Genomic DNA, 23,687 nt, shown 5'->3' with positions numbered 1-23,687 from the left:
CCCTTGAGCTGTCTCAGCCCACAGCCTAATTTTTAACCTCTGAGGTCCTTCTGCATTTTGTGTTCATTTTTCTGATTTAAAACAACACATATCACTTTGTCTCCACCCTCATTTGTGTCTTTGCTTGGCTCCCTTCCACCCCTTCCGAATAAAATCGCTGCTATGAAGTGGATTTTTTCAGGGAGCTGGGCTGCAGGTGGGAGGGTGAGAAGGCAAAATGGTGCAGACAGCAGTGACTGAATTGTCCATCCAGGGGGGCTGCGGTTGTGATCGCAGCCCTACGGCTGGGCTGCTGGCCTTTGGACAAGTCACTTAGCTACACGCCTTGTGGCGACACTGAATGTTGGACACCAGTCCTCTAAGGTACATGCTTGTGTTGGGCTTCAGCCTGCTTGTCTATGAAATGGCAAGACCTTTCCAGAGAACCTGGAAGGCTTCTCCCAGCCCTACCCTCCAGTTCTTTTCTTCAGGGTATTTCTGGGCAGGAGTTAGAGGCTAGCTGGGAGTTGGCATCGTCAGACAAAGGAGGAAAAAGCACAGACATCCCAGCTAGCCAGTGCCTCAGGGGCAGGGGTACCTAAGTTCAACCAAAAGAATGTGGGATTCTATTTGCAGGGGGAGAGGACTTTGGTTACCTGACCTGTCTGAACTTTCCAATCAACATTTTATAGAAAATATGGAAAGAGTTGAGGTCGTGTTTAAAAATTTCAGTTGTTTTCGGTGCTACTCCGTAGGGTAGCATGCCACCTTGAGACATTAGTCAGCACAGGAAAATTCAAGAATTTGCAACTCCAGACCTTTGGCTAATCAGATTCTTTTCTATTGGTGTCAGCTCCGCTGTGACGCAAGTTGGTACGGTGGTGACCAGGCGTGATCCATCCCCTTAGCACTTCTTTAAAAAATTTATTTTATTGAAGTATAGTTGATTTAGAATGTTGTGTTAATTTCTGCTATACAGCAAAGTGATTCAGTTATACATATATACACATGTTTTTTCATATTCGTCTCCATTATGGTTTATCACAGAATACTGAATATAGTTCTCTGTGCTGTACATTAGGACCTTGTTGTTTATCCATTCTATATATAATCATTTGCATCTGCTAACCCCAAACTCCCTGTCCATCCCTCCTCCATCCCCCTCCCCCTTGGCAACCACAAGTCCGTTCTCTCTGTCTGTTTCTGTTCCATAGATATGTTCATTTGTGTCCTATTTTAGATTTCAACATATAAGGGATATCATACACTATTTGTCCTTCTCTGACTTACTCCGCTGAGTATGATAATCTCTAGTTGCATCCATGTTGCTGCAAATGGCATTATTTCATTCTTTTTGATGGCTGAGTAATATTCCATTGTATATATGTACCACATCTTCTTTATCCATTCCTCTGTCGGTGGACATTTAGGTTGCTTCCATCTTGGCTCTTGTGAATAGTGCTGCTATGAAAATAGGCATCCCCTTAGCACTTTAAAGAGAAAGGCCTTCACCTAGATGACCCAGTTGCTCTGCCTGTGACATGATCTTTTTGTACCTATTCTCAAAGCCATTTCTGAGCTAGACTCAACATCATGAAGAAAAGATAGTCCAGAAAATCCCCATGTGCCTGTTAAATCATTACAAACTAATAAAGGCAGTTCAAGATGCCTTATTGAGCTCAGGCCCCTCTGGAAGAAGGCTGTGCCCATACTTTGACATGAGTAGTTAGCACATTTGAAAACAGGCTTTAAAAAAATGGAATGTATCTGCCTATTTGATTGAGATACCACATATAAGTGATATCACTTAATTAGAATAAGTTATAGTAGATGAAGTCATTAAAAGTTGTCATATCGATTTCCCTGAAAGGGTATATATATAATAGAATTAGGACCTATTTCTAATAAAAATTAAGATTTGAGAGATACCTTCAAAGCCTAACAAAGAATATCTACTTTATTCCAAATAGTTGCATAATACTTTTTTTTAAATTGAAGTATAATTGATAGTTGACTTACAATGTTGTGTTAGTTTTAGGTATACAGCAAAGTGATTCAGTTACGTGTATATAGAGATAGATAGATAGATAGATTCTTTTTCAGATTCCTTTCCCTTATAGATTATTACAAGATATTGAGTATAGTTACATAATACTATACCAAATAGTTACTTAATACTTAATGGAAAAAAATGTTTTTAATGTTTTAAGTAGATCCCTTAAGTACAGAAACTAAACAAGGGTATCCTTTGAGACCGTGTCCTCTGATTTTGTATTGGAATCCTTGACATTTAAACAAGCAATGAAAAGAAAAAGCGAATAAATTTTGGAAGTAAAGAAATATTTATAGATATGATTCTATATCTAGGAAATATTTTAAAAATCAAAAAGAAATTATTAGAGATTATAAAATAGAGTAGGTAAGATATTTTAAAATATATTTCATATTTTTATAAGCCTCATTTCAAAGCATTGTTAATTTTTTCAGTTACCTATTTCTGTATAACAAACCACCCCAAAATTTATGGCTGAAGACAGCAATGGTTTGTTATGTCTGATGATTCCATGGGTTGGCTAGGCTCAGCTGAGTGATTCCTCTGCTTCCTATGGTTTCAGCTGAGGTCACACATGTGGGTATATTCAGCTGGAGCTCAACTGGGTCTGGAGCCTTAAGGTGACTCCACTCATGTGTCTGTACCTGGAACAGCTGGGGTCTAGCTGGACCCTTGTCTCCAGCGGGTAATTATACTTCTTCACATGTGGCTTAAGCAATCAGGAGACCATAAGCAGAATATACATGGCGTTTCAAGACCCAGAACATTATATCCACCACGTTCTATTGGGCAGAGAAAGTCCCAAGGCCAGCCCAAATCCCAGGATGGAAGTAGGCTCTTCCTTCTGGTACGAGGGGTGGCATGTGCCCACAGCCATCTTTGCAGACAGCCTTCCACTTAGCAGTCATAAAGGACACCTTAGGTACATCAGCAAGATCAAATTATAAATTCCTTGGGAGTTAGCCATCATTAGAATTATAATGAGAGAAAAGCACTGGACACTTTGATACCTGAAAAGTCGTAATATATGAAAGGATAGGAATGGATAGAAAGCACATGGGAAAAAGGAGAGCCCTTCCTGAGTTAATTCACAGTCTTCGTACCATTTCAGTTCAAATATCTAAAGGATATTTGCATCCATTTGGAAAACAGATGAACAATGGTGAGCATAAAAGTTTATTATAAATCAATAGCAATAAAGCAGCATAATAACGATTCAAAAGATAGAAATGAGTCCTTTTGAAGGGAAAAAAAAAGAGCCTAGGCTGAAATCTGTGTATATTTAAGAGTTAAATGGGAGTGGAATTTATGTACTCCATTTGGATTTAGGAATTAGAAAAGTCAATTCTAGAAAAAGATTAATATTTTGGAAACATGCCAGTGCCATAATTATGGAGTAATGAGAGAACATACAAAAATGTCATATGACCAGATAAAAGTATTTAAATATTTAGATCTTTTATGAACCTGGATGAGAACATTAAAATAAAAGGGGAAGCAGGGGAATATGGGAAAGATTTGTAATAAATGTGATGGATAGAACCAGGGTATCTCCAGTGAATGAAGGAACATGACCCCCCAAAAATGCCAAATGCCTGATAAACAAACGGTCAAGTCATGTGTCGCACAGTCCAAAAGAAGGATCACACAATAGATGAGGACTTGAAAAGTGTTCAACCACACATGTAAATGTAAACAGTAATGAGGTACCAGCTCACACCTTTTGAGTATGAAAAACGATGCAGCAGCTCTGGAAAGCTATGAAGAATGCTCACAGCTGGTATCATTATAAAGATTATAAAATGATCCATCTTTGTGTTCAAGCAATATGACAGTACATAACCAGAGCCAGAAAATGTACCCACCCTTTGACCAGAAATCTCATTCCTGAGAATTTGCTTACTGGCAATGATTTAAAAGAGTAGAAAAGCTTCCGACAGAGAAATGCTATGCAGCATTGTTAAAAATTAATTAATAAGTGAATAGATAGGTAATGCAACTCTACTCCAGAAACCAGTGTCTAAAAATTGAGAACTCGGTCATAAGCTTGGGAGAGAGAAGGTGAGTCAAGTGCCAAGTGTGTTTATCACGACAGTCCACGCCCCTCACTCCCCTCTCCTGTGACAGTTTTGAAAACTGGCAGAGTCCCAGTTCTGGCTTGTTGTCACGTGGGCAGTTGTTACGTTTAGGGGGGAAGGGTGAGATGTGACCCTCGACCCATCAGAACTCCTACACAACACCTGTCGTCAATGTTATGCACTGAGACCATCATTTGTCACTTCCCTTATGACATAAAATAATGTGAAGTATAGAGGGACCGAATAACACAGAGAGGTCCCATCCCCCCAATATGGTCAAGTGAACAAACCCAACTAGCAAAGCTGGCTGTGGGTCGGACAGTGAAGCCGGGGAGGGGAAGTGGAGTCTCTTTAAAAGTTCTAGGATTTGAAGTAGTTCTCTTATCAAAATACCAGAGGTTGCCAGTCGGTGTGTTCTCTGCATTTGTTGAGTGGATGATGTTGTCTTAAGTGGAAACAGGTGTCAAAGGCAACATTATAAACTGGTGATTGGAGACTCCCTGAGTGTCAGTGTCCCACACGCGTTCCCACAGGCCTTTCCTCCCCTCGGGATTTCAGCTCTTTCCCGCTGGTGGTAACTGGTGCAAGTGGATGTGTGTGCTCGTGACTCGTGCAGAATTAACTCATTTGTCAGGCACCGCCATGGGAATGAAAGTCCACATAAGTGTATTTTCTGAAAAAATGGAAGTTACACTTTTATTAGGTTCCCTATGCCCTTGGTTTCTTAAACAGAGCGCAGTAAGCATGCATGTTTATGATGAGAACTTTTTCGGTTCTGAAGCTTCAGCTTAAGTTTGATGAAGTTGTTAGTTACTGTTATTTAATCGCTGCGTGGATATAAGCATAAACAAAATGGGACACACGGTAAGACTCCTAAGGTTTAAAAAAACAGAAAAGAAAAGAAAAATGACAGCTACTTAGATGAAAAAATGCACAGTTAATTTACTATAGTAAATTGACTTAAATTCTCTCAAAAGTAAGAAAATGGTTTCGGACCAAACAACAATAGTTGTATCTTAAAAGAATAAATCCAGAGCTTTTCTTTGTTCATTACTCAGATTCTAGACCATTACCTTGCGACGTTCATCAGTAGGCTGCAAAAGGCTAAACCAAGGTATTTGATTTAAAAAATTTTTTTTTCCTGGTGGTCAGTTAAATAAGCTACAATTTGATAAGCACAGCTGTCAGAAACAGAACCTGTGATTTTCTACCTGTAGCTAGAGAGCCCCAACTTTTCTGTAATTTGTAGTTGTAGCAAAGACATATTAGAACAGCCTCGTTTGTGGAAATGGGTTTAGTTTAATTTAGCCTCACACCTGCGTGTCCTGTATGGCATACATCTGGCATACGTCCTGTAATCAACCATAATGGAAAAGAATATATATAACCGTATCACTTTGGTACACAACATTGTAAATCAACTAATCAATAAAATAAATTTTAGAAAAGAAACTGACATTGAAATCAGGTTTTTTTGAAGATTATTTCAAGGGGAGGATTGTTTCATGTGTAAGCCATGCCCTCATGTCCCCTCTTAGCCAGATTTGCTTGCACAGGAAAAAACAGAAAGGAAAAAACCCGAACAACACGTAGAGCGTGGGTGATTGGGTCTTTGCTGCGCTCACCATTTACATGAAGTTCATACTCCGAGCCTCCCTTTTCTTACAGTTTTGTCTGTGCCTTTTGGTTCAATGTCAGTAATTACTTGGATACTGAATATTTATCACTACAGAAATAAGCTGTGGAGGAATAAAGCTCCCACTGGAAACTGTCACTAAGATTAGCTATTTTACAAAGGAGTTTAGTGTCTGTACTTAATCAAGTAGCATTCTGGTTGCATTTCAGCCTCCCAAGCTTTTCAGATTCAAAATGAAATCCTCTTTGTGAAATTACATCGTTGGCAGAACTATTTCTGGCTTCTTGCCTCCTGACCAGTAGGACCTTGTTTCTCCCCAAGGAATGTTTGAATGGCTGCCAGTAGCAAGTTCTGTTTCTTCATATATGTGGGTACTTTATCAATTAAGGTAAAAATAGATGAAGCAAGCTAAGACGTTTTCATTGAGATATTTAGACTTGACCATCAGAACCAAGTATATTAAGAAAGATACAAACTAACCAAATTATTACCTGGTTGCATAAAATGTGGATGAGTCAATGAGACCCTTTTAAAAAGTGAGAAGAATAAGTTCTTTCTTTTCTTTCACTCCTTTTGGTCCGTAGTTAAATTCACTGTGGAATAAAAAATGCCTCTGCTGTTGATTTTTTTTTAACTGGGAAGCATTCCGTGCTTTGGGGCCATCACAGAACAGAGGGTTATCTTGGACACTCCGGTAGACCAGACCCTCTACCCCTCCCCAGGGCCGCTCACCCCCGGCCTGTGTGTCCCGTCCTTCCTGCCCACCTCTGCTGGTCACGTCCCATCAGGTGTAAACGTAGGCAGTGCCCAAGTTATGCTGTTCATCTTAATTAAATTACAAATTATTTCATCAGATGCAAAACCCCTACTAGCCTGTACCAAGTTGGGAGCTTGGTTGTCTCTCAGGAATGTATAGTTACAGAAGGTCTCTCATCCTGTAGAAGGTGCGAAGCGTGGAGAAGGGCCCCTTAAAGCTTTACAGTCATGTCGGTTGAGGACACCTGCATACCTGTCACGGGTGTTGAGGTGTCACGACGGAGGACAGGGACACATGTCTGGGGAACCTGCTGTACAATCGATCAGGCGGGGTACTCAGCGAAGCTCTGGGAGGGCCCGGACTCTGGGTGCCCCCAGCGCTGAGGCCCAGCTCCTTCCAGGGCCCCCGGCCCCTCCGCCATCCTCTCTGATTAACGGGATGTGCGTGGCCCTCCAGAATCCAGGCGAGCAGGTACCTTCATTAGGAGAGGCGGCCAGCAGCCAGCGGGAGACAGAGGGGGATAAATTAAGAGCAGAGCGCCCCTGACACGGACCCCAGTGCGATTTCGCAGCCGTTAATCACATCACGTGAAAAAGCCGCTGCAGCGCTAACGCACCTGCCGTTATCCCTCGTGTGAATCCCAAGTGTGGATGTGCTCAGGGGGTGGGGGGCGGGGGAGTGGATGATTAGATGTGTCCCTGGTTCTCCCCTGTACCTTTTGCTTGAAAGCAGGATTTCTCTGCCTGCCATTCAGCATTTCTGGGCCAGCGTTCTTGTGTCAGAGTTCAGCGCCCAGAGCTGGGCCGGTCTGGTTCCCGTTCCGAAGAATATCACGTTCCCTTTCCTGCCTAGCTCTTGAGACACCGGATGTGAAGTCACTTGTGCCAGGAACAGAAACGGCCCCGTGCTAAGGAGGGGTCGTCGTGCTGACCATCGCTCTCACTGCTGTAAACACTACAGATCTTCCTCTAAGGGTTTTAGTGAGAAGACGTAGCTAATCTCTCTCACCACCGCTATCTTTACCTTCAGGGAGCTGGTCATTTAAGCAAACCCAAAATGGTCACGCCTTCCTGCAGCTGGACTGGCATGTGTGTGGCATGCCACTTACCATTGTTGGGTCACGACAGCCGTGCGTCCGGCCGGGACCATGACGCGTGAAACGTACAATCTCTCCACACTCTTTGGCGATGCATAATACTGTCTCTCGGGGCAGTTCCTGGCTTAGTACAACACATGCACACAGGCAGACATGTACACACACTTACACACATGCAGATGTGCACACTGGCACACACGTGTACACACGTGCCCCTCACACACACACACAGCTGTATTTCATAGGACCCCATCACCTGAGCCTGATGTGGGCCCCCAGAGGCTCTCAAGTGAGGAGAGATATCACTGTTCAAAAGAAAATTCTAAATCTTATTTCAGGTCTTGACTCAGATGAAGAACTTGGGCTACTCTGTCACCACACGTCCTATCTAGGTGATTGTCTGGGGCTGTTCGTGGGGTCTCCATCCTCCGTAACCTTTTCTTTCTGTTTCATTGTCTGCACGTCTGCATGGTTATGGAAGCACGGAGGGTTGGGGACACACAGGGTGACGTGTCCGGGCCATTGTGTCTCAGGGATGCTCTCCGGGTTCTGGGATAGCTTGAGGAGAGGTCCCTCTCCTTGGTTCTGTGAATCAGTCATGTCATCCCCCAACGCCGTTCTTTCACGCCCAGCCAGCAGCTCTGGCATTTCTTGGGATGTGGACAGAAGAAAGATTGGCTCTAGCAAATCTAGTGTCTGCTCCTTGTTCCCACGGCTGTGATATGAGTGTGCTATGCAGCCCAGAAGGACGGCCAGTCTGAGTGCTTTCTGACTGTCAGCAGCTTGCCTGAGCTTGTTCTTCTTTGTTTTGTCTAAAACAGGGCAGTAACTGACTGGGGGGAGGGGAAGATTTTATTTAGCAACTATTCATTTCCACGAAGAAATGGTGCCTTGCGGCTGTTACTAATGCTTCTTTCTGTGTGTGTCTCCCATCCCCAGACCAGAGAGTGGCGTCCTTCTGTACCCTGACAGATATGCACCCGGAGCAGGACCTGGAAGGGGCCCAGGAGCTGCCTTTATGTGTCGATCCTGGCAGTGGCAAAGATTTCATGGACGCCACTGGGTATGTGACCCCTGTGGACTGCCTCCCTCCCATGTCCCGGGCCCCAGTGGGTAACAGGGGTTCAACTCAGCCCCGGCCAGCCAGGAAACCATTTCCACCTGCCTTCTCCTAGTCCTTCAGGACTCAGAGAAGGGACCAAGCGGGCCTGAGTCGGCTTCTGCGCCACCAGGGTGGATGGAGCTTGTCAGCGTAACTGCTGCGCTCCACGGGAGGGTCCTGCCAAGACGTGTAGTCAGCGCCCTTGGTGGTGGGGCGGGAGGGTGTGACGCCCGGTCAGCATCTGCCACGTGATCACTGCAGCGGCATCAGGCGGGGACACCTCGCTGGCCATCCCCCATCTGCCGAGGGCACGCTCCCGCCCACCAACCCCGGTCGTCCACCCAGCCCCACGGCGCCCACTGAGGTGTGCCGAGAGCGAGCCATCTCTATCCCTATGTTCTTGGCGTGCTCATCGCCCACGGAGTGTATGTTCTTTCTCAGTGTCACCCACGCCCAATTCCAACTTGTCTGTCAACTCGAGTTATCAACAACTTGCATGTTCATCTTGGTGATGAGCCCCTTGATACTTCCTTAACAGAGGAAGGCAAATTTGGGGACATTGAGTCTATATTTGGTTCTCAGGACTTCGTTCTGGTCTACCTAACCTCAGCTGCTAACTGCATTTAGATCACCTATCTTTTGCTTTCTTACCAATGCGTATGCCTGTAGAGATTCTGAATCCCCTTTTAAATCAGAAGCCACCCAGGAGGGATTTTTCCACCAAAGCAGCAGTGTGTTCACTTTCGACATCTGACATAATCTTATTTATTTCCTTGCTGGGCTCTAAGCACACAGTAGAATTTTTTACGTGAAAACTTTACCAGCGAAAACTCTTGACTGCGGTGTCTTGACTTCAGCGCGCTTGAGTCTTTCTAAGTCTTTCCTTCCTTGCTAGAGGGCGGCCTCCATCCACGCTGACTGGGAAAGTCAACCAGCTGGAGCTGATTCTTCGGCAGCTGCAGACCGACCTTCGGAAGGTAAAGCAATCGATTGGAAGTCCATGCTCAGAACTCTTTCTCTTACACAATCAACCTTTTTTAACTATTAGGAATAAAAAAAAAAGACGCTCAAGAAAGATAACTGCCCTAATCAAAACCCAACCGTAAATGGAAACGGAGACTCCTGAGGTCTGATTCCATCTTCTTGCCCACAGCTGCTGTATTTCATTGTAGGGGACACGATGTCCTGTAGATCTGACTGGATGAGGATGAGCCCTGGATGTCCAGTCTTCAGAATGAGGCAGAAACGCAGCAGGCTAGCGTTTTTCAGTTCAGTGAGTTATCAGCTGCTCCAACATTTATGAGCTGACCTAAGAAGCGTTAGTTGCTATCAGGAAGCCTGGTCTGCCCAAGCTGCTTCTTCCTACTGAGTCAGCGTCTGCTCTACCCATCAACCTGTGCGAGCTTGGTCCTCAAAAGATGTGAGGTCATTCATTCCACAGACATTTGCTGAGCTCTTGTTGGGTCATTAGCGCCGTGCTATCAGTAGCCGCTTTGCTATCCAGGGAAATGGAATGGAGTGCTGTAGCTGGTGGGTGATGGTGAGGCGGGGAGGGGCCATGGGGAGGGTTTTGTTGGTGGAAGAAGGGAGACGAGAGAAGTGACAGCTGGCATGAACGCTGGTGGAGATGATCCATTTGGGAGGGAAGTAATGTCCTGAGCCTAACAAGGAGGGAGATGGTCTGGATGGGAATAGGGACCGTCCACACATAGTTACCAGAGCAGAGTGTGTGTGTGTGTCCGTGTGCATGCGTGCACACATGCATTCATACACAAGTACAGGCCTACCTCAGAGATATTGCAGGTTTGGTTCCAGACCCCTGCAATAAAGTGAATATCACAATAAGTTGAATCACATGAATATTTTGGTTTCTCAGTGCATATAAAAATTATGTTTATGGCATACTATATAGTCTGTTATGTGTGCAATAACATTATGTCTATAAAAACAATGTACATACCTTAATTAAAAAATCCTTTTTATGCTAAAAAGTGCCAAAACAATTACAGCACGTTGAAGATCACAGATCACCATAACAAATGTAATAATAATGAAAAAGTCTGGGATATTGGGAGAATTACCAAATGTGACACAGAAACATGAAGTGAGCAAATGCAATTGGCAAAACGGCACCGATGGACTTGCTCGATGCAGGGTTGCCACAAACCTTCAATTTGTAAAACACTGGTATCTGCAAAGCAAGGTATGGCTGTAGTCCAAACAGAGACAGGTTGACAAAGTTCCCCTCTGGTTGTTTCTTTATTCCAGAGCTGAGAGTGAGTGATGGGAAGGAGGGTGAGAGATTTAAGGATGGAGGGTAAGGTGTAGAATGGAGGATAGTTGGACCAGATGTATTTGGTAAGACTGCAGCATAAGTTAGGTATTTTCCTCCAGTGTGGATGACCAACTGTCCCAGCTTGCCTGGCATGGAGGGTTTCCCAGGAGACGGAACTTTCAAAGCTGGAACTAAGAACGTCCCAGACCAGCTGGGCCAGCTGGTCACCCTGTCTCCAGATGTAGGTGTAGAAAAGTTAGAGAGTTGGACTTAACCAATATGAGATTTTAGACAAGAAATTAAGACCAGGAGCGATAGACAGGGACCATTCAGTGTGTATAGGATGTGATTAAACTGAGTGACTCAGAGTCTCAGCTGGGTGAGGAGGAATAATGTCACCACAGGGGGTGTCAGTAGACACTGACAATAAGGTAAGATTGGTAGATTAGATCACTTTTGGAGGGGTGGATACTGGAGAAATTATTTTAGAAAGACAAGAGGTGGTGGTCAGGCAGTGGGAGCTTGAAGCATTTAGGAAGATGTGCGGTTATCAGTAATAGCTTCAAGGTACAGAAAATAGCCACAGGAGGGGGGTGGTGAGGAGGGCAGTCTTCGAGGTCACAAAGAGACTGAATCAGGTGGAACATCTACGGCGCCTTAAGATCATCAATAAACATGAGGGATGGAGGAGGAAAGAAGAAAGGTGAAACACATTCTAGAATCTTGCATGATGGGAGGGAGTGGAGATATAGTCGACCATGGCAAAGAGCAGGGGTGGCAGGTCTTACAGCCCACGTCAGGCTTCTCCCGGGAGCTGGGATTTTAGGGGAGAGCAGTTACCTGCACCGGGCAGCCGGGGCGAGGTGTTGGCCTGGCAGCCTCCAGGCCCTGTGCTCTTCAGAACAAACCCTCGTCCCCAGGAGAGAGTCAGGACTCACTTATAGCTGAAGATAAAGGGAATATCCAGGGAAAAGCTTGAGAGTTCAGCAGGTTTCGGTGACAGAGGATGCATTCCATGGGTGGAGTTAAAGGGTCAAGGGGTCAGGAGAGGTGGGCAGCTGAGCCGCAGCAGGGCCCTGGGGATGTCTGAGCCGTGTTGGGAACGAGAGCCCTGGGGCCTGGGGCGGCCAGGAGCGTGGACCTCTTGTAGTGACTGAGGGAAGTGGGCTGAGTCAGCAATGAGTTCTAACACCAGCCTCCACTTGGGACGGGTGTCTTTGGTCGAGAGGTGAGAAGGGATGGGAAATAGGAGCAAAGCTCAAGGGCAGGGCCAGACACACCCAGAGGGCCAGTCTCCTGAAGAGTCTTAGCCCCCAGCTCACCCGCACGGCCGTGGGCACCGAGCTGCAGGTGCATCTGCGGAGTTAGCAATCAAGTCATCTCCCACCACCACGGTGACAATGACCCCCCTCTCTCTCTCTGGGGCAAGACATCCCTTTCAGCGTCTGGGAGCTCAAACTTGTGTTGTACGTTTTCCGTTACTGTCTGTTGGAAACTCCAGGTCTGATTCTTATGAAAAATCTTTTTTTTTCTTAATACTATTTATTTATTTTCGGCTGTGTTGGGTCTTCACTGCTGAGCACGGGCTTTCTCTAGTTGCGGCGAGCGGGGGCTACTCTTCGTTGCAGAGCACGGGCTCTAGGCGCACGGGCTTCAGTAGTTGTGGCGCGCGGGCTCGATAGTTGTGGCTCACAGGCTCTAGAGCGCAGGCTCAGTAGTTGTGGCTCACGGGCTTAGGTACTCCGTGGCATGTGGGATCTTCCCGGACCAGGGCTCGAACCCGTGTCCCCTGTGTTGGCAGGTGGATTCTTAATCACTGCGCCACCAGGGAAGTCCCTGAAAAATCTTGATAATTTGTGCATAGTTTTCAGTGGCACACTTTGAAGGTCATTAGGGAAATACACTGTCCCAGGAAAGCTTTAAGACGAGATGAGCTCGTGATAAACAAGCCCAGGATCAGCAGGTATGCTGATTCCGACTTGTCCAGTAAGGAGATGCACCCAGGAAGCTCTGCCCTCCTGTCCAAGGCTGTACCTTTTCCCAGGCCCCCTTTTTCAGACAGAAGATAATATAGACTGTGGTTAATCACCTGCCCGTATAACAGCTGTCTCGCTTCCTGTTGGGAGCAAAGTGGGATGAAAGGAAAGAATATTCTGAGTTACTCGTCCCCACCCCCCTGTTTTTGGCAGAAACCAGAGCGGGCAATCAGATTTCCTCTCCCCTCAAGAAATAAATAAGGGGCTTCCCTGGTGGTGCAGTGGTTGAGAGTCTGCCTGCCAATGCAGGGGACACAGGTTCGAGCCCTGGTCCGGGAAGATCCTACATGCCGCGGAGCAACTAGGCCCGTGAGCCACAATTACTGAGCCTGCGCATCTGGAGCCTGTGCTCTGCAACAAGAGACGCCGCGATGGTGAGAGGCCCGCGCACCGCGATGAAGAGTGGCCCCCGCTCGCCGCAACTAGAGAGAGCCCTCGCACAGAAACGAAGACCCAACACAGCCATAAATTAATTAATTAATTTAAAAAAAAAAAAGAAAAATAAGTAAATCAGTAAAAAAAAATAAGGGTAGAAGCGTTCGGACTGCAGCTGGGAGGAGAGAGTGTGTCCCGCAGATGTGTGACCATCTGTTTCCACCCCCTGCCCCCAGGAGAAGCAGGACAAGGCCGTGCTGCAGGCCGAGGTGCAGCACCTGAGGCAGGACAACCTTCGGCTGCAGGAAGAGTCACAGACGGCCGCGGCCCAGCTGCGCAAGTTCACGGAGTGGTTCTTCAACACCGTCGACAAGAAGCCGTAACCTGAGCGCTGCCCAACCAGGGGCCCTGGGGAAGCCCGGGGTCCCTTCACAGTCGCCAACATGTGGTTTCTCGCTGTGCTTCCAGCCCACCGTAGCCGTGCTTGCTGTCCCCACTCTGTCTAGCTCCATGCCCCCCAGCAGCACGGGGAGCCGCCGTGTGACCGCGGAGAGCAACGCTCGTGAAGATGAATGTAACGCTGGTGTCGAGATGAATGTAAACTCTGGTGTCAGTGTGGCCCTCTAAGGCTCTGCTGAAACGGAGCTCTGCGTGGGCTTCCCTCCTGAGGGACGAGGGTTGGGTTTTATGTCCTATATATCAGGTGACTTGGTAGAGAGATTAAAACAATTGACCATAGCTTGGGCTTTAGAATTGTAAAATAAACATGAGAACAAATAATCAGACATATACTTTAATGTTAAAGGTGCTCTATTTTTTTGGATGTACAGTAGTTTTTATTTCTACAGCCACATTATCATAGCAATAAGAAAGAGGCAGGGGAAATAGTTGGAAGAGCCGTGTCGGGAGGGGGACAGAAAAAGCACTGATGTGTCTAACACGAGTTCAAATGCAGTTCCTTTAGAGACTTTATTTATTTGCAGGAGCAAACAGTGCCTGAATATTAACAGTGTTCTGATTAAAAAAAAAAAAGAAAAGAAAAGATACATATGCCTTGTAAATGGCTCACTGAGTAGTTACTTCAACTCTTAGTTCACTTTTGTATAGTTAATGCTCTGTTGAAAAAAGAAAAGAGTCAACCTGCTTACTTACGAGAGCTCCCCTGTGTGCCGTGAACCAGCAGAATCACTTGTACGATGCCAAATTTGTTTTCTCTTTGTACAGAAGCTTTGATGAAGTGTCTTGTATTTAACACCCTTATTTAAGCTTATTTAACCTTAAATTGTTAATTTTATAAACTTTGGTTTCACCTGCACTATTTTGGAGGGCGGTGTAGGTAGCAGCGGGCTCAGAAAAGGCTGAGCTTGCCCAAGCAGGAGTGAGGAGCGGGGCAGGACCTTCCTTCTAACAACTGGATGCTGCTGGTAACAAGTTGTTTGTATTGCTTTACCATTTTTAACTGTTCTATTTGAGATGAACGTACGTTTTGCTTTTTTAATAAATGTTTAAAAGAGTCCACACAAGGAACAGTGTTGTCAGGTGAATGTAGACTTCGGGGTTCTAATATGTCAACAATCTGAGTGTATGAGAATTTATTCCTGGTCATTTAGGGCCTTAATCTGTACTGAGTACTACTGAGCCTTCTTACAGAATCCCAACCTGATTTAAAGTAAAAAGTTACTAGTACTGATTAACGGCTGCCACGTGCCAGATACTGTCCTCTGCACTTCTCATAGATCTCACTGAATCCTAACAGTATCCTTACTAGGTGGGTGCTGGGATTCCCATTTTACAGCTCAGTAAACTGAGGCTAAAGTCAAGTGATTTACCCAAGATTGCCTTTCATTTTGATTTTTTTAAAAATGTTTATCTTATTCAGCAAAGCATTTGGTCTTGCTTACAAGAAAATAAATGCAATAAAGTAATAGGGATTTGAAAAATAATCAGGAAGGAGTAAACTGCAAACTTGAATCAAAGGTGAGACAGAAAGAAGACAGAACGTGAGCCAGAGTGGGAAGGGAACCACGGTAATCACGGTACAAAGTTCTCCACCTTCCGAGAACAGAAACCGTATCAAGAATTTGGAGGAAGCACAGTGATTCCTAGAATTTACCTTCAGAGGGATTTCTCACGTGGGCTTCATTCACATGAGCGGTGTATTGAAAAATATCCTAAATGGTCCTGCAGCGGGTGGAGCAGGGGGCTTCATAAGGCTGTTTCCTGAAGCCACTCTTGCAAAAGATACAGGCGCACCTCCAGGACACATCCAGGGAATGCGGATTCTGAGGAAGCCAGGGTGTCATGGGCCAGGTGGGCATCTTTCTCCCTCCCCGCTCTCCCTCTCACCGTGAACCAGGCACATGCCAGGAGTGGAAGAGCCATCATTGATCAAGACCAGCTGGGCCCTGCCTTCACGGGGCATACAGTCTAATAAGGGAAGGCAGGCATCCGATTATTTGAAACTCAAAGATAGAAATAAAGAGTGCCTGGGATGGGATCCCTTAATTATTATTATAATTATACTGTAGTAATTATAGTAATAACTGACATTGTTTGACTCGCTACCGTGTGCCAAGCACTGTCCTGTGTCCATTGTGTCTATATGGCAACCCTAAAGGCCAGCTACCTAGATCATCCCCTCTCTACAGGTGAGGAACAGAGGTGTAGACAGTGTGCTTGGGGAGCCCTCCGTGGGCAGGAGACTTCTGAAGGTGGGGAAGGAGCAGGCCAGGGGGAGCTGGGGGGAGTTTTCCAGGCAGAGGGGACACAAGTTCAAAGGCCCCAAGTCTGTAGAAAGGATATAGGGAAAATAGGTAGTGATGGGGAAAGAAGGAGACGTTAGAAAAGACAGGTGAAAGCCAGATCATTAAGTAACTCTAGGCCATAGTAGAGTCTGGATTTTATTCTTAAGTCAAAAGGAAGCTGTTGAAGCAGGAAAGCACCGTAATGTGTCCTGTGTTTTATTTTTGTTTTGTTTTGTTTATTTTATTATATGTCCTGTGTTTTAAAGGCTTACTCTGACTCCAAAAGCAGAAGGAGTTGCATGGAACAGGGGCCTGCAGACTTTCTGTGTGAAGCATACAGTCGATATTTTAGACTTTGAGAGTCACATACTGTCTGTCTGTTGCCTGTTCAGTTCTCATTTACTGCCCTTTAAAGATGGAAGAGCCATTCTTAGCTTGCAGGCCACTCGCTAGCATTGTTGACCAACCCCTGGGATAAGGGAAAGAGTAGAGAAGGAAGACCCATGTAGGTGAGAGATGATGCGGACAGGTAAGATGGGGGGAAGGAGTTGGGTCACACCTGAAAACGTCTTCGCAGGTAGAACCCCTAGAGCTGCTGCTGAGTGGGAGACGGAAGGGAAAGGTTTGGTTCAGGGATAAGCCCTAAACTTCAGAGGAATCACTGGACTGCGTGTTCACCAGACAGTTTGCCATAAACATTTCTTGCCTTCAATAAAAGCTTAACTACGGATAGTTGTGTGTCCTGGCCAGGGCCTGCGTGCAGCTCTGCATCACGGGGCAGAGATGGATGCTTTTGCATCAGAGGGCAACCAAGCGGATACAAAGGTTGACGTTGTTTCGAGAAAACGAAGGAACCTGACCCAAACCTAGCTGAATGGAGAGTCGTCCCACCTCCCTAGGGCACACCTACAGACCAAAAGGGTTTTTTTGAAGAAATACTTCTCAGTCTATACCAGCAAAGAATGAATCATCTGTCAAGTCTGCCAGATGGCCATGCCAGAGAACGTGGCCGCATGACTCTTGGCCTGCTCAACTTTTTTCAAATGTATGTTTCCAGTCAACAGCCAACCTGTAGAAAATCCCAGTGTCGTGTTCTCCATAGTGCATGTGGTTCTGAGCAACTTGGCGTCCTCATAGACACTGTTGATTCCAAAAGGTACCCCTTAGTAGCTAAACACGACTTTCTGTAAGGACTTACTGGGTACAAACTCATTAAATATTAGAATATATCTACTAGAAATCAGTTTTATTTTAGAATAAGTGATATCAAGCAGGTTTTTTCTAACCATAGGCATTGATGTATTATGCATTCAGGCCATTCTCATATGTGACAAAGTTAATTCGTATTTCAGAGGCTTTATCCTGCTCTCCTCAGTCTCAAGGAGCAGGTTTATCATTAAAAATATAACTTACATCGGGCAGGGGTGGAGAGCGTAAAAATACAGTCTTGCCTTTACTGATACCACAATTATCTTTGAAATGTCAGGAGTCGGCTGTCCTGCTAGCCCATTAAAATGCAGAAACTGATGACATGTCATTAACCGAAGTCTCCATCAAACTCATGAAGCCATAAACCATAGCTTCTTGTCTGCAGAGCAAAAGACCAAAGAGATAATCTATTCAAAACGCAGTAAGAATCACGCGCTTGATAGATTTCTTCACGAGCTGTGACTGTGGTTAGCAGTGGGGCACTTGGATGCTGTTAACATTTCTTGCTCCTTACGTAAACTGCTGGCCTGGGAAGCCTGGACGGCAATTTAAGGAGAGAACAGACGTGAAATTTAGACGGACCGATGAACTCTCCAGTTGTGGAGAAGCTGTGAATATGACTTCTTGAAGAGTCGACCCTACTCTCTTTGCAACAAGGAAGGTGGGTCACTAGAACAAGCGACCGTCTATGGCAAAGCCACCCCTCTGCCGCAGTCACTGTGAACTGCACTCACCCAAGCCTTCCTAAGAGGCAAAGGCCCACCACTTTTAGTCCCAACCTCCGGAGGTTATTAAGTCATCTCAGATCCTCTGAAATCAAGCCAATGTTTTTTCTTCAGGATTTCCAAGATTGGGGGTGTGCAGGAGGAGGTGATGAAAATCTTTACAGACGCTTTGCTCTTTTGGGTGACTGGTTAGTAAGAAACAGCTCCAGTTCACTTGAGCGTCTGTGGATTTGGTGCTTACAAGTTGAAAAGCATTTCCCTAGTTCTAGCTGGCAAAGTTAGGGCATACTAGTCACTAGCAGAAAGGAAAGTAGATAGAGTCGACTGGGTTTAATTCAACACCTGATTAGAGGCAGGTGGGAGAGAAATGTGTTTGTTCATGCTCCTCAGCGAGGGAACATGGTAAGAAACCCGCAAAATCCAAGGAATGCATTGGGTTTCTGACCTATGACCTCCAAGTTAACCCAAAGACCAAGCTTCCTGACTTTCAATAGCAGGAATTAGGCAGAAGCTTAAGCCCAAAGAAAATCTCCTCGTGAATTTTACAAAAGGTTTAAATGAGCGTCACTTCCAAAGGTGACATTCTTGCATTTTATATAAGACTCGGAGCCTTTAAGTTACTTAAAAAAAAACAATCTTTTAAGTGCCCTCCGGTTCATCTTAATATAAGAAAATTCACTGCCCTAATCAATCCTTACAATCAAAATTCTGATTCAACCATTAGCATCTGCAGACTCTGAAATATACCACCCTCTGTTTTCCAGCCCTCATATCAGAGAGCTACCTAAAATTTGCAGAGCAGCTTGGTTTTTCACAAGAGCAAATAAAAAATAACCGGCCCCTTTGACATGCAAGTATCTTTGGCCGCTTATTAACACGATGAAGGGTTAGACTCCCAATGTCCTGGTCATCAGCACCCATTAATCAGGCCGTTAGGTGCTGGAGTAGAAGTTCTGTTGTTTGAATATCAGCTGCTCCCCCAGCCTTTCCCTATGCAGTGAAATCGGGAGGAAGGCCGTGTGCAGGAGGAGATTCAGAGCCGTAGCGTTTCAGTAAATCATCTGCCTCGACTAAATCGGTGCTGGCTCAGAGAAAATGGCTATAAATACACATCCGCAGCTGGAGATGTCAGACCCTGGCAGAGCTCCTCAATCGCTGTGTAGCGCATCACTGGGTCCCGGGTGTCTGTCTGGGTCCTCGGCCCCTCTTCCCCATGACCGTAATCATTGCTCGCAAACCAAGTGGGATCCAGCTGAATGCTCCATTAAATCGGAATAATTAAACATGGCAGTCATGGGCTCTTCTAGGACCTGATTAAACACCTTGCAGGAGTCATTACTGAACCCCATCTGGGCTGAGGGCTTGCCAAACAGCAGGCTGAAATCCACAATGCCCATTTCTATGCATAGAGAATTCCAAGACTGGGCCTTCTCTATCCCTGTAAATTAAGCACTTGAGAACTCAAGATAGCATTGTTTGGGGGAGTAGGAGACATGGCCTTATAGCAGGGCACAGGGGTCAGCGGGTTTAACCCCTTGACTCCTACTTGATTCTTTTTCGTTGCTACTCTTTTCTTTTTTTTTTTTTTTTTATTGGAGTATAGTTGCTTTACTTAAACTATCCGAAGGCCATTCATTGTTCAGCCAGAATTACCCTAAAACCATTTCATCTCTGAGCTGCTGAGTAAGTAGAGGGAAGCATGGCAGTGACCTAATTAAAGAGACAAGCATATGAGGGACACACCGCTTACACTAATTTCATCGTTGAGATGAACTCTGAAATCAAGTGTTTCTTCCTAATTTAACAGGTTCTTGTTCTGTTCTTTCAAAGCAGGAACCTCTTAAATGATTTGCCCTGAAATGTACAATTGAACTAAACTTGGCTACCCTAATTGTCTACTGTCTCATTGTTTGTATGAGGGTTATTCCTGCCGGTGACACTGATTTCCAAATGTGAAATTATATTGTTTAAAGATTGTCCAAGAATGTAGCCATGTGCAGAAAGATGCCTGCAAGAATCCTCCCTTCACTTGTTCAAAGAACTATTTGGGTGAATGAGCTTGGTTCTACCATCTAAATACATTACATTAATAGATGTGAACATCTAACTTATAGATGTATATTTTAGTTATAAATATATTTGCCCACGTATATGACCATTTTCAATACCTTGCTTAGAAAATATGACACAGCCAGCCCTCCTGCAATAACTGTTGCCTCTTACAGGAACCCGTTACCTTCATTCTTCTCTGAGACTTCATTGTCCTCTCCTGAATTATGCCTTGTGATGAATTGTATCGTAAATGAAAAGGATACGGATGGGACAAGTGTTGGCGAGGATGGGGAGGAATTGGAACTCTCTTACGTATAATGGACAGAAGTGTAAAACGGTGCAGCCACTATGGAAAACTGTACGGTGGTTCCTCAAAAAATTAAACAGAATTACCATGGGATCCAGCAATTCCACTTCTGGTCAGTACCCCCAGAAATTGAAAGCAGGAACTCAGATATTTACATACCCATGTTCATAGCGGCATGATTTACCGGAACCAAAAGGGGGAAGCAACCCAAGTGCCCACTGATGGATGGATGAATGGATAATATGGTATATACCTATCATGGAATTTTATTTAGCCTAAAAAAGGAAAGAGATTCTGGCACAGGGTACAACATGAATGAACCTGAGGACATCACACTAAGTGAAATAAACCAGCAAAAGAAAGACCACTACTGTATGATTCCACTTATAGGAGGTACCCGGAGTAGTCAGATTCATAGACACGGGAAAGCAGAATGATGGTGGGTGCCAGGGGCTGGGGGAGGGGGATGGGGAGCTGTTGTTCATGGACATGGGCTTCCAGTTTGGGAAGATGGAAACAGTTCTGTGGATGGAGCATAGCAGTGGTCACACAAAATATGAATGCGCTTAATGCCACGGCACTCAACACTTAAAAATGGTGAGAACGGTCATGCTGATGTGTATTTCGCCACCATTAAAAAGAAATAAATTTGTTTAAAAGGTTAGGGATGGGAACCTGAATGAGTTAGTTTGCAGGGACTTGAGATGGATAAGCACAGAGAAACCAGAAAACTCAGCCTCACCAAAAGTAAAGACTTGTTGGAACAAATGCAGGGAAATATAAAACACCACCAAAGTGCTCTTTGGATGTCACAGAGCAGCCAGAGTTTGATCGATTGCCATATATTCAGACAGACGTCATTCCAAGAAGCTGTGCTCTGGAGGCCCGCGGGAGAAGCAACGGAGGAAAGAAGCCCTCTCTCCAAAGAGTGATTAATTTGGTAATTAATGCAGAGCAGAGGAAGAATGATTCTGAAAGGTTTGCTCCAGGCCCTAAATTTTCACAGTTAGCTCTGCCGTTGGAGCATCTGGTAGGATAAGGAGGTTGGATGAGCTAAAGGGTGAGATCAGACGCCAGGGCAGCAGGGGAAGGGATTAAAGATGAATAGCTTCGGGGGCGCTTGAGGGTTCCGAAGCCTGGAAACCATGCTTCAAAGGAAGAAAAAACAAAGGCCATTATGAGAAGGCCCTGGTACTGATTGGAAGGAAGGAGAGCCACAGAGCCGGAAGGAACCACCTGCTTCACTTTATAGAAAAGAGGACTCTTGTGCTGGATGGGCGGACTGAGGGCTGGGAACCCAGGCAAGGCCGGGTTTATAACACGGTCTGCAATAAGGTTATTCTTCAGCTGTATCAAAGGAAGTGCTGTGTTTGTGAATCTTGGGCACTGTTTGCATTTTGGGTAAGGATATCTGTACCCAAGATTTGATTAATCTCGGTCAAGTTAGGTCAAGACAAGGAAGTAATAATAAGAAGCATCACTGGATACCTTTGAGATGAGGAATCTTTGGGGAAATCCTAATTTTTCAACACTGCCTGAAATCATAAACACTATCCTACTGAACCCGCTAACAGCCTGACTCCCATGGTGATTTCCAACCTGGCCGTTGAACCCTTGAGCAAAATCAAGGCACAGACGTAGAACAGGCCAGATTCGAGACTCTCCAGGTTCCCACATCACCATTGCAGAGGTGTAGGAGCATTGCCCAGTTTCCTGTTCTTCCAAAAGGAGAAATATCCAGCTCAGCCCTGCACCCAAGCCGACAGAGCCCAGCCAGAAAGGAAGATGGAATTTGTGGTCATGGGGGACATGGGGTCAGGGCCCCCCCCCACTTCTGTTCTGAGCCTCTGGGACTTCGTGTTGACTCACTTACTGGCACTTTCACCTGGAGAGGTCAAGGTTAACAGTGCCATGGGTAGTTATCAAAGGGCTAATCAGGTAGTCTTTGTTTTCACAGAGCTTCTGCGGCCAGTGCTAGGCCTTGGCTGGCTGTGAGAGAGCTGCGAAACAGCTGTTGGTGCCCTTGACTGCTACACAAGCAGAGGGCAGAGTTTTAACATGCACTCCTCCAAATTCTGCTTCCTTTCGGCTCACCGGCCTTGGCAGGAAGAGAAAGTAGGATGAGTGTCCACATGCCCTTGGCTGAGCCCACTGCTTAGGGCGTGACTCAGCTCTGAAGTTAAGAGGTAAATGCTCTTAAATAGTTGCCTGGACAGGCTACGTCACCCCACTGATGGCGTACCCCGCTGTCCTTCACCAGGAGCTTTCATGCACTGAGGTTAGGAGAAGGGGCAGAGCCTGGCCTGAGGAAGCTGAGACTCCCAGTGAGAGTGATAGTTGGGCCTAGGAGTTGTCAAATACCAGAAAACCCTGGAAGGAACAATCTCGCAGAATCTAGGATCTGGATAATGTATGGATAATATTCTCAAGTACAGTGCTAGTACTTGCGGGAGCTTTGTTCCATGAGTGACGTGAATGGATCATCCCACTGAAATAGAACTCCTAACCACCTCCCATGACCATGCCCCCTCTTCCCCCTTCCTCTCCCTCCCCCGCCACAGACTATTTCCAGACAGCCTTAGCGTCTAGGGGGTGGTGCTTCAAGAGAGACGTCTTTGTCAGTAGAGGACTCACGACTCACCGTGAAGTCTCTCACAGCACAAGGACCGACCGAGCGCCGTCTGCCGAGAGGAAGGCTGAGGGCAAAGACGGGTCCCAGGAACACCATCTGGCCAGTCCTCAACCCCACGACTCATCTGGTCTTCATTTCATCTCCCACGTGCTGCTGAGAGAAGTACAATGGTAGGCTTTCTCTCCAGGCATGATAGGAAAACATCTTACACTGTGGGTACCAGAAATCAAACAAACAAAATATGGGGGTTAACTTCACAAAATCGTTTTGTCCCTGTTTTGACGACTTATTTGTCAAAGAGAATAACCAAGGATATGTAAAGTAATAGAATTAACATCTTTTTGAGGTCATCAAATTAAGAATTCTAGAAATGATCCTATGACATAATCCAACTATTCTAGATCATTGCTGTCCTCTGGACCGAGGTGGTTGGCAATGTATAGAGGAATTTACCAAAATATCATTGACAATCTTTAAAGAATAATTGAGAGCATGAGTGATACCTAAGTAAGATAAAAATCAATCATGCAGCAATCATTTTTAGAAAAGAAAGAAAATGCGTCTTATATACCAGTGCTGTCCAATAGGAATATACGTGTGTGTGTGTGTGTGTGTGTGTGTGTGTGTGTGT

The 23,687-nt window shown here is 45.4% G+C and overlaps 1 protein-coding gene across 7 annotated transcripts in view; it reads left to right on the top strand.

The window, feature by feature from the left end:
- SIPA1L2 (signal induced proliferation associated 1 like 2) overlaps positions 1-14,897 on the top strand; it is a 220,988-nt gene extending 206,091 nt beyond the window's left edge. For 4 of the 7 annotated variants that reach the window (XM_057531387.1, XM_057531388.1, XM_057531390.1 and 1 more), the window contains 4 exons: positions 7,938-7,991; positions 8,539-8,662; positions 9,597-9,678; positions 13,624-14,897. In XM_057531387.1, the coding sequence (XP_057387370.1) occupies positions 7,938-7,991; positions 8,539-8,662; positions 9,597-9,678; positions 13,624-13,770 (407 nt within the window). In that variant the 3' untranslated portion in view covers positions 13,771-14,897. The remainder of the gene's footprint in view (positions 1-7,937; positions 7,992-8,538; positions 8,663-9,596; positions 9,679-13,623) is intronic. The other 3 variants (XM_057531393.1, XM_057531392.1, XM_057531391.1) reach the window with 1 other exon arrangement.
- Positions 14,898-23,687: the final 8,790 nt, after the last annotated feature.

Source organism: Balaenoptera acutorostrata, chromosome 16 (assembly GCF_949987535.1).
Source record: "Balaenoptera acutorostrata chromosome 16, mBalAcu1.1, whole genome shotgun sequence".
Lineage (NCBI taxonomy): Eukaryota > Metazoa > Chordata > Mammalia > Artiodactyla > Balaenopteridae > Balaenoptera > Balaenoptera acutorostrata.
The sequence above is the reverse complement of the archived record's forward strand: the minus strand, read 5'-3'. Positions and strand labels throughout refer to the sequence as shown.